General features: G+C 43.8%; 1 protein-coding gene across 1 annotated transcript in view; it reads right to left on the minus strand.

The window, feature by feature from the left end:
• The window catches only part of CSGALNACT2 (chondroitin sulfate N-acetylgalactosaminyltransferase 2), a 67,890-nt gene that overhangs the window by 30,975 nt on the left and 18,482 nt on the right, over positions 1 to 18,433 (minus strand). Inside the window, exons 2-3 of the mRNA XM_087701795.1 lie at positions 4,235 to 4,402; positions 3,215 to 3,933 (exon numbers count right to left, since the gene is read on the minus strand). Of these exons, the coding sequence (XP_087557921.1) occupies positions 3,215 to 3,869 (655 nt within the window). The 5' untranslated portion in view covers positions 3,870 to 3,933; positions 4,235 to 4,402. The remainder of the gene's footprint in view (positions 1 to 3,214; positions 3,934 to 4,234; positions 4,403 to 18,433) is intronic.

Raw genomic sequence — 18,433 nt, forward strand, 5'->3', positions numbered from 1 at the left:
TCTGGGAAACCAGCTAAGGAACTGGAGGAAGAGAAGCAGCAGATTCAGAGAATGAAGACTGGTGTGTTTTGCCAAAGCAAACTCCGTGTTTCATTAATATGTCATCAGCAAGAAATATTTAAGACCTGAAGCTCTAAGTACACCTAGTTTAAGATTCCTAGAATAGATAGCAAACACTGAGCAAGATTTGTCATTAAATAATAGTTAATGGACTTGCTGGCAGAAACTGTAAAGCATAACCCATGAGCCACGTGTTGAGACCTACTTACTATTTGATCGTTCATTTGGCATTCCAATCTTAGATAAAGTTATGGTGGGCAATCATGTGTGGCAGGTAAGTCACAACCTGTGAAGGTGTAGACTTCTAGTTTAGAAAACATTAGATGGACAACAACAACAACAAGAAGAAAAAGATGGAAGAGAATCTCTGTAGCTCGGGGTTGAAATGTGGAGTCCTCGGTGCTCTCTGAGCTTGGTTGGTTTCTTGCAGGCGTTTCATTACCAAACTAGGTCACATCATCAGTGCTGTGATGCTGATGGACATCAATGATGAATTAAGCTGAGAAATCCACCCTCCCCTCCCCAAAGAAGAAGTGTGAAACTGGAGTATTGTTACTTTTTTCAGGTGGTTCTCAATGTCCTCTGGCCGTGATGGTGAACCTATGACACACGTACCACGGGGGACACGCAGAGCTCTCTCTGCAGGCACCCAAGCTGTCGCCCTAGTTCAGCTCCACCGCGAATACGCGTGTGTCTCCTACCAACCAGCTGATTTTGGGGTCTCTGTTGCGGATTGGTGGGGGGGGGGGGGCAGGAAGGCTGTGCATGCATGCCTGGGGGGGGGCGAGCACAGGGGGATGTGTCATTCCCCCCCCCCCACGTGGTCCATTTGTAGTCCAAGGAAGCTTCAGGAAGGCCTACTAGGCCCAAAATGGAGTGTGGGGGAGTCATGCGCACATGCACACGGGGGTGGGGGGAACATGGGGGGGAACGTGCATGCGCGTGTGACTCCCCCATGCCCTGTTTTGGGCCTAGTAGGCATTCCTGGAGCCTCCTTGGACCAAAAATGAGCCACGTGGGGGGGAACGCCACATTCCCCTGTGCTCACCCCGCCCCCAGGCATGCGCACCCAGCCTTCCTGGTGTGCAGGGGTGTCGCACAGGCATTGCATAATGCACACTCTTTTAGCATGCCACAACAAAAAGGTTAGCCGTCACTGTCCTATATTTTAAAAAACTTTTTTTAAAAAAAAAACAACTTTAAAAAACATTGCTACCCAATCTTGTGCTTTGGGGGAGATGGTTATATATAGTCCTCAATAACTCCTTCAACTCTCCAAGATGGAGAAAGATTATAAGTGATGACTTGAATTATTGGGAAGGAAAGCCCTAAAAATAACCGTATCTGAAGCTGGCTTAGACTTTAAGATAGCTGAGATTTTCAGGATTAAGGATGGGCTGAAAACAGTATCCATCATCAAGCTGTTGTTAATTCTGCCAATATCATGTATGTTAGAATCTGGACACAATAAAGCTGAACAGACTCTTTAATTGGCCTATTCTCAACACAAAAGCTTATGAATACACCTGCTGTACAGTATATATTATCATATTTCTCAGTGTGACCCCCCCAACACCTGTTTAAACATTTTTAGCATCCGATCATAATCAAACTCTTTGTAAGCAAGTATACAGCTCTGTCTTTTGTTTTATAATCTGTCATACAGGCAAGTCCTTGACTTACAACCGTTCATTTAGTAACCGTTCAAAGTTACAATGGTACTGAAAAAAAGTGACTTAACATCCCTGTGGTCAAGCGTCAGCTTGGCAACTGGCAGAAAAAACAATTACTACCAACCTTCCTTCCATTGAGGACCTGTATACTGCCACGAGTCAGAACAAGGGCTGTGAAAGTATCTATAGACCCCTCACATCCTGGACATAAATTGTTTCAATTCCTACCCTCAAAATGACGCTATAGAGCTCTGCACACCAAGACAACTAGACACAAGGACGGTTTTTGCCCAAACGCCATCACTCTGCTAAACAAATAATTCCCTCACCATTGTCACACTATTCCCTACGGCTGCATTACTATTACTATTAGTCTTCTCATCATTCCTATCACCCATCTCCTCCCACTTATGACTGCAGGACTGTAACTTTGTTGCTTGTATCCTTACAATTTATATTCATATTCAGTGTTTCCTGATTGCTTATTTGATATGACTATCATTAAGTGTTGTACCTTATGATTCTTGACGAATGGATCTTTTCTTTTATGTACACTGAGAGCCTATGCACCAAAGACAAATTCCTTGTGTGTCCAATCACACTTGGCCAATAAAGGATTCTATTCTATTCTATTCTATTCATATTTATGTTGGTGGCAGGGTCCCTGGGTGTGTGGGTGGGTGTCACGTTGATCCTTTTTGGACCTTCTGATAAACAAAGTCAACGGGGAAGCCACATTCACTTAACAACTTCCGTGAGTCACTTAACAACTGTGGCAAGATCGATCATAACATGGGGAACAAAACTCACTTAACCACGGTCTCACTTAGCAATGGAAATTTGGGGCCCGATTGTAGCCGTAAGTCGAGGACTACCTGTAAGTGATCGGGGCAGAATGCCTTCCTGCAAACTCTGATTTCCAAGGCTTGTGTTGTGGCCTGTCGGCCACTGGCCCCTCTAGCAGCCGAATCAGAGGAGGAGGAGGCACGGGAGTCAGGATCAGCATCAAGGCAACCTGAGAGCTCCAAGGGGCAAGAGGAAATGGGGCTGTCAGAGAGAGAGAGAGAGAGAGACGGAGCCTGGGCCATCCATCATCCCTCAGATGGAGAATCAACAGCCCCAGGTCTGGAAGTGGCTGATGAGGAAGAAGTGGAACAGCTGGGTCCAGTGCCTGATGTGTGGATGTGTAGAAGGCAGAGGAGAGGGGAGAGGTGGAAATCTATGGGCCGGTCCTTGGGTTGGAAGACCCACCGCTGCTAGTGAAGCCCCACCCTAACTCTGGGATAAAAGGCAGGGGGAGGAGATGAATAGATGTGGCAGACAACTATTCCTCTTCCTGCCAGATGGATTATCAGCCTGCGTTGAGAGAGAAACTTTTTGCCGGGGCTGCTGGCGCTGCTGATAAAGGAGTCATTGCTTCAACTACAGAGGGTTTGCTGTGTTTGGGGAGCTGGGTGAGAAGGAGCCAGGTGGAAACATACCTTCTACGAAATCACTTTCGCTGTAAAGCTGCCGCTCCCCGATTCCGTCGTCTTCCTCTTGTCCTTCTTCGTCAGGATTATTGATCACCTCCAGGCCCGCCTCAATCACTTCCACCAACTCATCCCGCTTATCTTTCCGGACAGGCTTCTCCTCCGGGTGACGGGTGAGTCCCATCTCCAACTGGTACACCTTCATGGAGGTAAAACTCTCAAAAGGGATCACGGCGTATTCGCTGGGCAGCTTGGCGCCGATGCTCACTTCGGCTTTGTCTATTTGGGAATGCAAGTATTCTAAGAGGTCGTTGGACGTTTGTTCCTTGATGCCCGGCGAGCCCATGCTCTGGACTTTGGGGTTTTTCTTATCCTGCAAGAGCTTCAATTTCTCGCTCACCTCTTGAAGTTCCAGCTTCAGTTGGGCGATCTGACGCTTCAGGCTGGCGGCCCTGTCTTGGTAGTGTTCTTCCTGCTCTTGAAGAAGGGCCTGGTAATGCTCCTTACCGAAATGATCCCCGCTGAGGCCAGGAAGCGATCGGTTGTTTTCGGTTGGTGGGGCGCACTCCAGGAGATACATGATCAGTAATAGACTCAGCAGCAAAGCTAACCCGACCAAAAGCCATCGCGTTCTGGCTTGAAATATGAATCCTCTCCTGGGCATCCTTGGAGTGCTGTGGTCCTATTCCGAATCACAAAGCTGATCTTTGCAGGTCGTTCCTTGCCATCTGAAAGGAGCCATCATTTTAGAGGTGAATCCCACTCGGCTGTTATAGCCACATTTCAACAGCCCTTTTCTTCATCTCCAAGCTGAGCTTAAATCCCCAAATGAAGCTGCCTTCCCATTCCTGCCAGCCGTTGCCTGCATCCAACTGGCTGACGCGCCTCTCGTTTAAATAAGCGCCGTTTTGCACCAGTAGGGAAAGCTTGTTGTTACAACAAAGTCACCTGCTTTTCGTTTTCCACCACGAGACCCTTAAGTTTATCGATCAACATGTATGAAAAAATTAAGAAGAAACCCGTTCTTACTGGCCCTGGAGTAGGTTTGAGCTCCTCCATGAAGGACGCAGAGAAGCCAAAAAACAGAAGTTAGTATTTCAGCATGGTATTTTCATCCAACATTTGTCCTTCTCCTTTCTTCTTCTTGGAAATCCAGGATCTGAGTCAGCAAAATGCAGGAAAAGCCTAATATTAAATCTGGGGGAGGAAAAAATATTTGGTTAGAACTACAAAGCAACCAGACAGATGGAAAGCACATAAAGGCAATGCCTAATATCCTAAAAATCTAAATGTAATGAATTGCATATAATTTTATGGCTAGACTAGAATAGGGGAAAATGGCAACGCTGACATATTTTCTACTTTACTCATCTACAAGCGCCTTCTTGGGCAACAGATTTTTTTTAAAAAATTATAACTGGCCTGTCAAAACTCATTCTGACAAGAGGCATTTTTTTTTAACTTGCTAAATAAAATCTGGAAAGGAAAAAAAATCCAGCAAATTCTTCATTACCAATTGAAAAAGACTTTTAAATGCAAGAATTTTAGAATGTCAAAAAGTTTCATAACTTCTACAGCTGGGGCCCCCCAAATAATAATAAAAAGATGCTAGAGAAATATCAACTGCGGTATTGGCTTTCAGATGTTGGTTATTTCAAAAAGAGTTGGGGAAAGCGCCACAGTTGCTTTAGGAACTAATAAAATATGTTCCAGAATACGGAATAACAGGGAGATGGAAGGGACCTTGGAGGTCTTCTAGTCCAAATCCTCTGCTCATACAGGAGGCCATATACCCGTGATGGTGAATCTATGGCACACGTGCCAGAGGTGGTACACACAGCCCTCTCTGTGGGCACATGTACTGTCGCCAGCTGCTCTTCCTGGTTCCATCGCACGCATGCATGTCGGCCAGCTGGTTCGGTGCGCATGCATGCACACTGGCCAGTGTGCACAACCCAAAGGAGAGCAGCTGGCCAGTGTGCATGTGCACGACAGAACCCGAAAGAACATCTGGCTGCCACGCACATGCCTACCACCCAGCTGCTCTCTTCTCAATTCTGGTGCTCCAGTTTCAGCACTTGGTGCCGAAATGTTTAGCCATCACTGCCATATACCATTCTGGGCAAATGATTGTCCAGTCTGTTCTTGATAACCTCCAGTGATAAGCTGTTCCACTGATTGTTTTCAGAGTTAGAAACTTTCTTCTTATTTCTAGGTTTGATCTCTCTTTATTAAGCTTCCACTCTTGTTTTGCCTTAGATGCTTTGGAGAAGAGATCGATCCCCTCTTTTCTGCGACAACCTCTCTGTGACTACTATCATGTCACCCGATTATTCCTTTCATTAGACTAGACATGCCTAGTTCCCACAACTATTCATCGTATCTTTTAGCCCTCAGCCCACTAATCATCATTGTTTGCTCTTCTCGGCACTCTTTCTAAAGTCTCAACATCTTTGTAGCATGACCAAAACTGGATGCAGCATTCCAAGTGCAGTCTTACCAGTATAGTGTAAAACAATATTAATTGTTCACATGATCTTGATCCTTAATCAAATTGATCTTGAAAATCTTAATCCTTAATCAAATTGGTCTTGAGAACCTTCATCCTTAATCAAATTGGTTTGAGAACCTTGATCCTTAATCAAATTGGTCTTGAGAAGTTTGACAGGCAGGGGTGGTATTCACTCACCTTCCCTACCAGTTCACAAATGTGAGCGCACATGCCCATCCGTGCATGTGCTCAGCCTTCTGCACATGCGCTTTGACTTTAAAAGTGCCCAAATGGGATGGCATAGAGTCTGGGAGGGTGAACGGGTGGGGGCGGGAGGCATCCACGATTTCCGCTACCAATTCGAGCGAATAGGCCCGAACTGGCCGAATACCAGCTCTGTTGACAGGTAATAACAATCTTCAACTGAATGTCCTAACTCTCCACCACAGGATAGGACTCGAGATGGAATCGCTTCTACAATAAACTTCTAAATCCAGATCAAGATGGAATACAAAGACCAGACTTCCTTCCCATAATACTCTTTGGGTTCTCTGCACTGACATCTGCGAAATTAATTGTACAGTTTTGCTGTACGGACAGCTCAAATTGTTGCCCACTTCTTTCTGCGAGTCTCTAAAAACCGTTTCAAACTTGGGCTGCCATAGTTAGAGTGTCAAGACCTTTACTCTGGACCACTAACAATTATCACATAATTCCTACACACACACCCCCCCAAATGCATGGATTTACACTGTTACCAATTAATAGCATTGACTGCAAATTGTTATATTTGACAACCAGAAAGAAAAAAAAAAACAAGTTTAATATGTTGACAAAAGAAAGTTACAAAAATCCAGACTCCTCTTGGTAGAATCCTCCCCATATTAGCTCATGTTCTGATGGTAATAACATTTCTACAGAAGTGGTCAATTCTGTTGCATTTAACAATTTTATTGAGTTGCTAGCTGATAACCCAGCGTTGCCGGGGTATTTTGGTGAAAAATGGGGCATGCAGAGAGTTTGAGAGGCCTGCAAAGTGCTCCTAGGGGCTGGGGGGGGGGGAGGAAATGAGCAAAAAAGGACCCATTTTTCACAAAAATGGGCCCATTTTTCATAAAACACAGGGCATGCATAGGCTTTGGGAGGCTTGTAGAGTGCTCCTGGGGGCTGGGGGTGTGGCAAAAATGAGCAAAACAGCCCATTTTAGCTCATTTTTATCTTCCCCAGCCCCCAGGAGTATTTTGCAGGCCTCCCAAACCCTCTTCATGTCCATTTTGCAAAGAGGACAGGGTTTCGAGAGGTCATAAATTCAGTGTATAAGATGCACCCAGATTTTCACCCTCTTTTTGCGGGATAAAGGTGTGTCTTATACTCTGAAAAATACGGTATGTTCTTTTCTTTCATCAAAGTCGATCATTTTTCCATTTCAGCCAACTCCATCAACCTCTGCAACCATTTGTCCATAGTAGGAATTGAAGTGTCTTTCCATTTTTGTGCATACAATAATAATCTTGCTCCTGTCAAGATATATAATAATAAAGTTCCACATTTTTTCTCCTGTTATTTTTCCATTAGGCCCAAAAGGAAAAGTTCTGGTTTCATTATTATCTCCATTTTCAAAATTTTCTGTATTAAAATATGAATCATACTCCAGAAACTTTTTTTGCTTTATCACATGTCCACTATAGATGATTCAAAAGTCCCCGCTTTATTTACTTTTACACTTCCAACATTCTTTTGACGCCCCTTCAAACATCTCAGATAATTTATCTGGTGTTAAATACCAACAATACATAGAAGAGGCCAATTCTTTTGCAACTGACGCACAGAGGCACTTCAAGGGATTTTAAAAAACTAACAAATGTTGTAATCAAAAGCTTTGTGGACCATCTCATCAAATACCGGAATTCAATTACCAAATGCAGAACGGAGTTGATGGAGAAGAAAGAGATGGAGTGATGGAGGAATTAAGAAACTTTCCTATCATGCGCACTGGACTTCAACTACAATAATCCTATACACCAGTGATGGCTAACTTTTTTGGTGCCAAGTGGCCAAAGCGCACGCACAAACCCCAAAAATGCAATGCGAGTGTCCCCCATGCATGCACCCCACCCCCACACACGCCCCTGACCCTCTGCACATGCATGCATGTCCGCTGCACATGCGCTCCCCCGCCCGCCCATTTTTAGCTTCCAGGTTGATGCAGGCAGTTTTCCAGGCCCAAAACAGGGGGGGGGGCTTGTGCGGTGCCTGCATACCCGGCTTTAGCTTCAAAGTTGGTGTGGGAGGCCTTCCAGGCCCAAAATAGGGTGCGGGGGGGGTGTGCCCACACACGAACCCCAAAATGGCCCCCGTGCATGCCCCCCTCCGCACATGCGCAGCAGAGAACCGAAAATCAGCTGACCAATGGGAGGAGTGCGCGCATGCACAGTGGAGCTGGGCTGGGGCAATGGCTGGCGTGCCCGCAGAGAGAGCTCTGCATGCCACCTGTTGCACACGTGCCATAGGTTTGCCATCATTGCTATACACCAACGCACAAAGTACTACACACCAACACACAAAATATGAGGAATACAGAATAACAGTTGATAATGTGTATGGAAGACACTGCAACAGTTGTTGGTCATAAGTCATTTTTTTCAATGCTGTATAACTTCAAACAATCACTAAATGGACTCCCTGCATTAGAGAACAGTAACGAACATGTAGAACATAACTGCTTCTTTAAAAATTTCTTGACTAAGCTCTCACATTGCAAGTGTGCAAACACTGTGAATCTGATGTTTCATTTTTTACCTCCTTTAACTTCTGACTTCTTAGGCTTGATGGGGTTTTTTTCTGAATTTTTTTAGTTTATTCAAAGGAAGTTAAAATACAAAATGCCAAAATATTTTTAAAGGGGCAATTAAAAAAAAGACATTAAAAATGTCTTACAAATAATTAAAAAAGACACACAGACATAGCTTCCTTCCAGGTGTTTGGCCTGACATTAAAAAGATGACTATCTTAAGGGCAGAGGAAAGAAATATTTATGCATTCACAAGTCAGGTTGATCTTTATAGTGTGACAAAATGCTTCATTTTAAATTGCCGTATTTATTTGCCTTCCTCACTATTCATGGATCTTCCTACAGCCTATGTAGCACCTGCAAACATTAAGAGGTTTGCTTAAGCATTTTATTTAAATGAAGTTCCTTTGCTTCAATTATGAAATGTTTTACATAATTCATCATTTGGAACCAACTTAAGTTTCCTTGAAGTAGAACATGCATCCCTTCTCCAAAAATCATGTTCCTAACTCTGTGTTGTGGCCCACTAGCTGCCAGTGGAGCTGGTGGCAGACGTAGACAATGTGGAGGTTGGGAAAGAACTTGGGCCAGCTCTGGCGTCTGGAGAAAGCTCTGATGGATGCGCTACATCGGACGCAGAGATAGAGCCAGGGCCGTCCAACATTACCCAGCCACTGGAGAGGCAGCTTCCTTTGGAGGAGGAACAACATCTGGGGCCTGTTCCAGATGAGCATATGCACAGAGCTGTCAGGAGAGGAGAACAACGGAGGACAAGGAATTGACTCAGGAAGCAAAGCACACGTGGACACTGAATGGCCCCTCCCTGGATGGGGAATAAATAGAAGGGGTGTGGTTGTTATAGGAGACAACAGTTCGTATTTCTGAAGATTTTGCTCATTGTGTTTCGTGCCTCAGAGACTGTTTACCAGAACTTAATTTGCAGCTTTGCGCCTGGGAGCTCATGGCCTGGCAATTATCGCAAGGAACTGATAGGGTATGTTACTGCAATTAACTCTTTGAAGGGCTATTGCCTGGACTTTTCGGTGTGTGAATGCAATTCATTCACAAGATATAAATAAAGGGGTTTTTCAGGACAAGGAGTCTGTTTCTTGTTTCTCCTAAAGGCTGAGTCAGAACACTGTTGTGAATTTAAGCAGCCTGGGCTGGTAGGTTTACATCCTTCAGCAATTCTTTTGTAATGCTACACAACTTCGGCTAAGGTGGACATGAAGCTACTACCAGTAACAACCTTGGCTGATGACGGCCAGCGATATCTTTTTGTGAAATCCTTGAGCAGGAACCATGTGATAAGAAGGCAGACAAATCTATATAGAAAGTTGATAAATAGAAGCCAGATAAATGTCAAGGTTCAGAAAGACATACTAACATTCAAGGAAATGATAATGGGATGATAATAACAAACATTGGGGCCACTTGGAATTGCCAGAGGTCAAATGAGGAAGACAGCAAGGTTGTCTGAACCATAATGCACCCTTGAATTCTCAGACAGGAGACGGTATTTTCAAAGCCAGATATCTACACAAGCATTTAGCCCTGGAAACCAGAAACCAGGTTTTATGGACTGAAGAAGACACCCAATTGTAAAGCAGAGGGGAAGATCGGCCCTGACTATCCTCTCAGGCTAGGTGACAGAAGAGATAGCAGAGATCTATGAAAGCCAATCAACTTGAGGAAAACGAACCGTAGCCAGGAAATTGAGATATGGTTTGGTGTCGTAGCAGGGGTGAAATCCAGCAGGTTCTGACAGATTCTGGAGAACCAGTAGTAGAAACTTTTAATTCAGAGAACCGGTAGTGGAAATTTTGAGTAGTTCGGAGAACCAGAAAATGCCACCTCTGGCTGGCCCCAGTGTGGGGTGGCAATGGAGATTTTGCAGTATCCTTCCCCTGCCACGCCCACCAAGTTCACACCCACCAAGCCACACCCACAGAACCAGTAGTAAAAAAAAAATGAATTTCACCACTGTGTAGTAGAGCACAGGTGTCCAACCTTGGCAGCTTTAAGACCCGAGGACTTCATCTCCCAGAATTTCCAGCTGGGAATTCTACTCATGGCTGATGAATTCTGGCAAAAGTCCTAAGGTTTTAAAGTTGCCAAGGTTGGACCCCCCTGCTGTAAGATCTATAGGCAGGGTGGTAAAAAAAATTGATGATTTTTTTAAAAAATTGGATTTTTTTAACATTTAAGTCAGATTTTTTTTATTTAAATCAGATTTTTTTCCCCGATCAAATTAATGGAGTAAAAATCGAAAGATAGTTTTCTATTTAAGATACATTCATAATTTAGTTTATTCAACATGAAATGGAATTTAATTAAATGGCATGAGGCTGTATATATTCTGCAATATTGGGACTGTCGGTGAGTCAACAGAGGGTCAGAGGAAGAGTCGCTGTGGGACAGAGATGACAGTTGCTCTTTAGTCTCTATTTTAATGTAGTTGCTGGCTTGACTGTAAATCTGTCTGGAAGATACATTTTACTTCCTCAAATGTATGCTATAGTTGACCATTGGCTGACTATGTATTATTACTTCCTGTAGACAGAATATTGCTGTAACTCAAGGGCAAATCTTGAGGGGTGTTTCCAAAACTAACAGATGGCTTTATCTGAATGCGATAAACTATATAAGGGATTTCCTGCCTGTCACTCATTGTTCAGGCCATTTATTCTTTGCTATGAACCTGCGCAAATAAACTATTCCTTCCCTGAAGAGCTGGCTTGCGTGTCCTGTTTTTTTCTACAACATTTAAAAATTATGATTTAAATCGATTTAAATCAAGCCTTTCTACTAGTGATTTAAATCCCGATTTAAATTGTGCTTTTAAATGACTTGGTTTAAATCAAATCTACCCTGTCTATAAGGCACCAGGCAAGGAACTGGAAGATCTGAGTTCTAGTCTTGCCTTAGGCGTGAAAACAATCACCATCAACATCTGGGTGACTTTCGGCCAGTGCTTCTCCCTTAATCCTTGGAATCAGGCAACGGCAAACCACTTCCAAGAAATCTTTCCATCAAAGCTGCAGGGATTAGTTAACACTGATTCAAAGTCACAAAATAACGACAACAAAACACATCAGCAAACCACCTGCACTTTAATTCTTCTCCTTTGAAGATGACTAATTCTATTTAAGATTAAAGATTACCTGTGCTCCATAGTGGCTAAGATCCAATATTCAATATCCATCTCTGTCTGGTCCAGTTTGTTGGGGAATAAAACCAATTAAAATCAAGCTACGTACAGATAGTCCTCGACTTACGCCCACAACTCAGCCCAACTTTTCTACTGTTAAGTGAAACATTTGTCAAAAGAGTTTTGCCCCATTTTATGAGCTTTCCTGCCATGGTTGTTAAGTGAAACTAGCTTCCCCATCGACTTTGCTTGTCAGGTGGTCACAAAAGGAGATCTTCGGACCATGACCTTGGGACATAGCGACAGTCATAAGTATGAACCAGTTGCCAAGCGTCTGAATTTGGATCCCACAATCATGGCGCTGCTACAAAGGTCGTAAGTGTGAAAAATGGTTGTAACTTTGGTTACAATTTAATTTGGCATTCCTAGTTAAAAAGCAAAACAGAACGGAGCAGTCATTTGTAATGTTCACTTTATTCCATTATTTCACAACTATTCTATTGTAAAATAAAGCAAAGTGGAGGGAGCCCTCCACTTACAACAGTTCACTCAGTGACCCTTCAAAGTTATGACAGCCCTGGAAAAAGTGACCAATGACTGTTTTTCAAACTTATGACCGTTGCAGTATCCCAGTGGTCACGTGATTAAAATCCAGATGCTCGGCAACCGACTCGTATTTATGACGGCTGCTGTGTCCCGGGATCACGTGATCCCATTTTGCGACCTTCTGACAAGCAAAGTCCATGGGGAACTCGCTTAACAACCGTGTTATTAACTTAGCAACTGCAGTGCTTTGCTTAGCCAGGGTGGTCATGAAATGAGGCAAGGCTCACTTAACAACGGCCTTGCTTAGCAATGGAAATTTGGGGGCTCAGTCGAGGTTTACCTGTATAACAATGAAGCTTTTCCCCTAAGAAGATCGGCATCTTCCAAAAATGCTACTGAATGTTAACAGGGTTGACTTTTTAATTCAGCCAAGTGCAGGGGCTGATCAAAGGTCTTCTTAAATCAATACTACACAACTTTCTGAAAAAGGACATCACAAAAGGACACATGAATTCAATCACAGAAACATTTTCAAAAAAATGCAAGTAAAGTATGTGGGAGGAATGCTCAATTAAATAAAAAGCAGGAAAGGTAAAGGGTTGGCAAATCTCTTTATATTTATAAAAATGCCAACTTCCTTTTAATCCCGCATGAAAAAACAGAGAAGGGATAAAAAGAAGAGAAGGAAGGAAGGCAAAATGAGCAATCAGAACCAAAAGATCCATCCATTTCTAATGGGGAGTTCTTCTTCACTTGCTAATGTTCAAATGAGTCTAGAAATCTGAAAGGGCTGGAAGCTTGTGGCACAAAATCTTCGCCAACATATACACTGATTCAAATCCATCACAGTAGGCTATCTTCCGTGACCCGTCAAAACCGAGGAGGACAAAATTGCGCTCGACGAAAGCGTGCATTTGACGTCATCACAGCACGACGAAAAAATTACAAATTGAAATAAAAATAAAATTAAAGCAAGCCGATTCACATAAAGGTAAGGGTTAGGTTTAGGGTTAGGGTTAGGTTAAGGGTTAGGGTTAGGTTAAGGGTTAGGGTTAGGTTTAGAGCGTTAGGGTTACGTTTAGCGTTAGGTTAAGGGTTAGCGTTAGGTTTAGCGTTAGGTTAAGGGTTACGTTTAGGGTTAGATTTAGGGTTAGGTTAAGGGTTAGGTTTAGGGTTAGGTTTAGGGTTAGGTTTGGGGGGCTTAGGGTAAGGTTTTCGCTTTATTTTTACATTTTTCTATCACAGCGCGATGTTTTTGTCGCACTGTGATGACGTCAAATGCGCGCTTTCGTCGAGTACGATTTTGTCCTCCGCGGTTTTGTGGTGGAACCCTATCTTCAGTTGAACAGCAGGGAAGGGAAGGGAAGGGAAGGGAAGGGAAGGGAAGGGAAGAGAAGAGAAGAGAAGAGAAGAGAAGAGAAGAGAAGAGAAGAGAAGAGAAGAGAAGAGAAGAGAAGAGAAGAGAAGAGAAGAGAAGAGAAGAGAAGAGAAGATTCTTTATTGGCCAAGTATGATTGGAGACACAAGGAATTTGTCTCCGGTGCAGAAACTCTCAGTGTACATATAAGCAACAAGTGATAAATCATAATCATAAAATACAGTCATCATAAATCATAAGATATAACACTCGGTAATAGTCATAGGACATAAAATAAGCAATAAACATAGAATTATGAGATACAAACAACAAAGTTATAGTCATAAGAAGTTAAGGAAAGAGGTAATAGGAAAGATGAGAAGGATAATAGTAATACTACAGCCCTGCTAGGTGGTTTGATAGCCTAGGTCAGTGGTTCCCAAACTTGACAACTTTAAGACTTGTGGACTTCAACTCCCAGAATTCTCCAGCCAGCTCTGCAGAGCTGGCTGGAGAATTCTGGGAGTTGAAGTCCACAAGTCTTAAAGTTGCCAAGTTTGGGAACCACTGGCCTAGGTCATAAGACAGTGTTGTGGGGATTAATTGTTTAGCAGAGGGATGGCATGGAGGAAAAAACTGTCCTTGTGTCTGGTTGTTTTGGCATGCAATGCCCTACAGCTGGGATGGCAAACCTATGGCAGCCATTGTCCCAGTTCATCTCTACCACGCATGTGTGTGCGCCTCCTGCCAGCCAGCTGGACTTCGGGTCTCTGCCACGCATGCGCCAGGTCAGGACACATGTGTGGATGCGCAGGTGGCGGGGCATGCACAGGGGCTCATGTCCACATGCATGCTTTGACCACTCAGTCTGGAAAAGTCTAGCCATCACTGCCCTATAGCATCATCTTAAGGGGAAGAGTTGACACAATTTATGTCTGTGGGGGGTCTGTAGATATTTCCACAGCCCTCTTTTTCACTCGTGCAGTATACAGGTCCTCAATGGAAGGCAGGCTGGTTGCAATTGTTTTTTCTGCTTTTCTAATTATCCAATGAAGTTTGTGTCTATCTTGTTTGGCTGCTGTGCCCTTATAAGACCCCTTCCCTACCATATAGCAATAGCAATAGCAATAGCAGTTCGACTTATATACCGCTTCATAGGGCTTTCAGCCCTCTCTAAGCGGTTTACAGAGTCAGCATATCGCCCCCACAGTCTGGGTCCTCATTTTACCCACCTCGGAAGGATGGAAGGCTGAGTCAACCCTGAGCCGGTGAGATTTGAACCGCCGAACTGCAGATAACAGGCAGTTGAAGTGGCTGCAGTACATCACTCTAACCACTGTGCCACCTTGGCTCTTCATATACATAAAGCCCACCAGTTTTCCAGCCTCCACCAGCCCATGACCTCTGTTGGCTGGCTTTTCACCACTAAACGTAGAGTGATAAACTGTTCCAGGAGTTGGATGGGACCTCATCTGGTCCAGCTCCCTGCTCAGTGCAGGGTCTGAGCTCAGAGGCTGCAGAACCGAATAGCATCCCGAAGTCTCCTTCGCTGGAAGAGTTTATTACTGCCAGAGTGAAACCTGTGGTTGTTGGTGAGTTGCACACAAGAACCTTGGCAAAGCTGGGAATTTTTCACTAGGCCTCCAGAAAGTGACCAGAGAAGAACAAACAGGATACCTAACCATCAATTCAGAAGACCAAATTCTCTGTCACTTTCTCCTCCTTTGGACCTCTGGGGAAGGCTAAAGATAAGGGGGAAGGAGTGTATCTTTGACTTTCTCTTTCTTTCTTTCTTTCTTTCTTTCTTTCTTTCTTTCTTTTTCTTTCCTTCCTTCCTTTTTCTTTCTTTTTCTTTCCTTCCTTTTTCTCTCTCTTTCTTTTCTTTCTTCTTTATTTCTCTCTTCCTCCCTCCCTCCCCATCCCTTTTTTCTCAGTTGTTTTTCCTTTCTTCCTTTCTCCCTTTTCTTTTTTCTTTTTTCTCTTTCTTTTTCCTCTTCCTCCCTCCCACCCTTCCTCTCTCTTTTTTTCTCTTATCTTTCTTTCTCTCTCTTCCTCCCTCCCTCCCACTCCCCCTTTATCTTTCTTTCTTTCTTTCATTTTCTTCCTCTCTCTCTGTCTGTCTCTGTCTCTGTAAATGGGATAAAAGAGAGAGAAGGAACAGTGATGCATGGCATGTGACTCGGCCCGTAAAAACCTTGAGATGGAAACTTGCTTCCTCTGGGATCCATAAATGAAGCCTGTCCGTGACACTCTTCCCGTAAACTGCAGATTGCATGCATATCATGGTTTCCTCTATAAATCACCGGTTTCATTTAGAGGGACAGAATGTGCCCCACAGCCACTATGTCTCCACCAGATGCCCCTTGACCTCCAAAGTTATAACCAATACATAAAAAAAAATTTAAAATCCCCAGATTAATTTCCAGGGTAGGAACACAGATCTTGGAAAATGTAACTGGGTTCTCACACAAGGCCTTATAAAACTCTTGACCAGAAAGGAGAGGAAAAGGAGAGAGGGAAAAGCAGAAGAAGAAACGGAGGGAATGCAGGAGTAGGAGAGAAGGGAGGAAAGGGAAGAAGAGGGGAAGAGCAGAGGAGAGGAAGGGGAAGGAGAGAAGGGAAAGGAGAGGAGGAAGGAAGGAAGGAGAGAAGAAAGGAGGGAAGGAAGGAGGGAAGGAAGGAGAGAAGGAGAGAAGAAAGGAGGGAAAGGAAGGAGGAAAGGAAGGAGGGAAGGAGAGAAGAAAGGAGGGAAGGAAGGAGAGAAGGAGAGAAGAAAGGAGGGAAGGAAGGAGGGAAGGAAGGAAGGAGAGAAGAAAGAAGGGAAGGAAGGAGGGAAGGAAGGAGGAAAGGAAGGAGAGAAGGAGAGAAGAAAGGAGGGAAGGAAGGAGAGAAGGAGAGAAGAAAGGAGGGAAGGAAGGAGGGAAGGAAGGAAGGAGAGAAGAAAGAAGGGAAGGAAGGAGGGAAGGAAGGAGGAAAGGAAGGAGGGAAGGAGAGAAGAAAGGAGGGAAGGAAGGAGAGAAGGAGAGAAGAAAGGAGGGAAGGAAGGAGGGAAGGAAGGAAGGAGAGAAGAAAGAAGGGAAGGAAGGAGGGAAGGAAGGAGGAAAGGAAGGAGAGAAGGAGAGAAGAAAGGAGGGAAGGAAGGAGGGAAGGAAGGAGGGAAGGCGAGAAGGAGAGAAGAAAGGAGGGAAGGAAGGAGAGGAGAGAAGAAAGGAGGGAAGGAAGGAGGGAAGGAAGGAAGAAGAAGTAGGATTGTTGTAAAATAAGATGGGTGTATGGGATGGTAAGAAAGCAATCTCAATTATATAGTCAATTGTAGGAGAGAAAAATTGTTATAAATACATATTATTAACAACAGTTATGAGATTATATAATTGTGAATGTATATATGAGAAATAAAAATTTAAAATAAAAAAAAAACTCTTGACCAATTTCCCCCCCAAAGTTTTCTTTGTTAATTTAAAATACTGTGCTATTTTTGTCTCGTTGCGATGTATGAAGTCCCATTAAAATGTTTATTGCAAAGCCTATCAAAGATATAAGTACAGATTAGGCGATATGAGTACTGGCTCAAAAACAGTAACTGCGAGAGGGACTTTGGAGCCTTAGCGGATGATCCCTTAAACATGAGCCAACCGTGTGCGGCAGCAGCTAAAAAAGCCAATACAATCCTTGTACAAACAGAGGCACAGAATCAAAATCACGTGAAGGATTAGTACTACTTTATAAATCCTTAGTAAAACCACACCTGGAATGCTGCATCCAGTTTTGGTCACCACATTACAAAAAGGACGTTGAGAGTTTGGAAAAAGTGCAAAGAAGAGCAACTAAGATTATCAAAAGCCTGGAGACTAAAACATATGAAGAACGGCTGCAGGATTTGGGTATGGCTGGTCTAGAGAAAAGAAGGACTGGGGGGACAGCAGTATTCGAGTATTTGAGGGCTGCCACAAAGAAACTAATCAAGGAGAGAAGCAACCTGGAATTAAGGAGGAACTTCCTAACAGTGAGGACAATTAACCAGCTTGCCTTTAGAAGGTGTGGGTGATCCATCACTGGAGGTTTTAAAGAAGAGACTGGACAGTCACTTCTCTGAGGTGTACAGGTTCTCCTGCTTGAGCAGGGGGCTGGACTAGAAGACCTTCCAACTCTGTTATTCCACTCCATTCCATTCTATTCTATTCTATATTCTACATTATTTCTTGCAGCAAAATTTACATCGGCTATCTGTCTCTTGTGCATCCAAGCCAAAGGCATTTGCAGTTTTCTCTCTTCACCTAGCCATCTCAGTGCCTTTTAACCCTTTAACCATATAAAAGAACAATTTGCTCAGAATTGCCTAATGAACTTTATGATTGCCATTTCAGCCTGAAATTCACACTCGTCTGGCATTTAATCCTGCAACCTAATCTCTCACCGAAACAGCCCTAAACTCTAGTTAGTTTTTAAACTAACTTGCATTTTTTTTTCCAGGCAAGGAAAGCAACTCCCTCTGATAAAAAGCTGGTGAATTCTCGGACTACAGATAGCCCTCGTCTTACAAGAGTTCATTTAGCAACTGTTCAAAATTACAACGACACAAAAAAAAGTGACATGACCGCTTTTCACAGTTACAATCTCTGCAGCATCCCCAAGGGCCATGTGATCCAAAATCAGTGGCTTGGCAACTGGCATGTACTTAGGGCGCTTGTAATGTCCCAGGGTCCTGTGATCCAGTGGTGAGTTCCTACTGGTTTGGACCGGTTTGGTAGTAACTTAGCGGCCTGGGTTGCTGCAACCGGCAGCAACCAAGGCCTGCCACGCCCCTGAACCGGTTTTCTTGGCGGTGCTGTAGGCGCCGCCATTTTATTTTTTGCTTCTGTGCATTCGCAGAGCATTTTTTGTTGTACTGTGCA

The sequence above is a fragment of the Thamnophis sirtalis genome, unplaced genomic scaffold (assembly GCF_051295495.1).
Source record: "Thamnophis sirtalis isolate CommonGarterSnake01/CBP01778 unplaced genomic scaffold, rThaSir2_p1.2 scaffold_15, whole genome shotgun sequence".
NCBI lineage: Eukaryota > Metazoa > Chordata > Lepidosauria > Squamata > Natricidae > Thamnophis > Thamnophis sirtalis.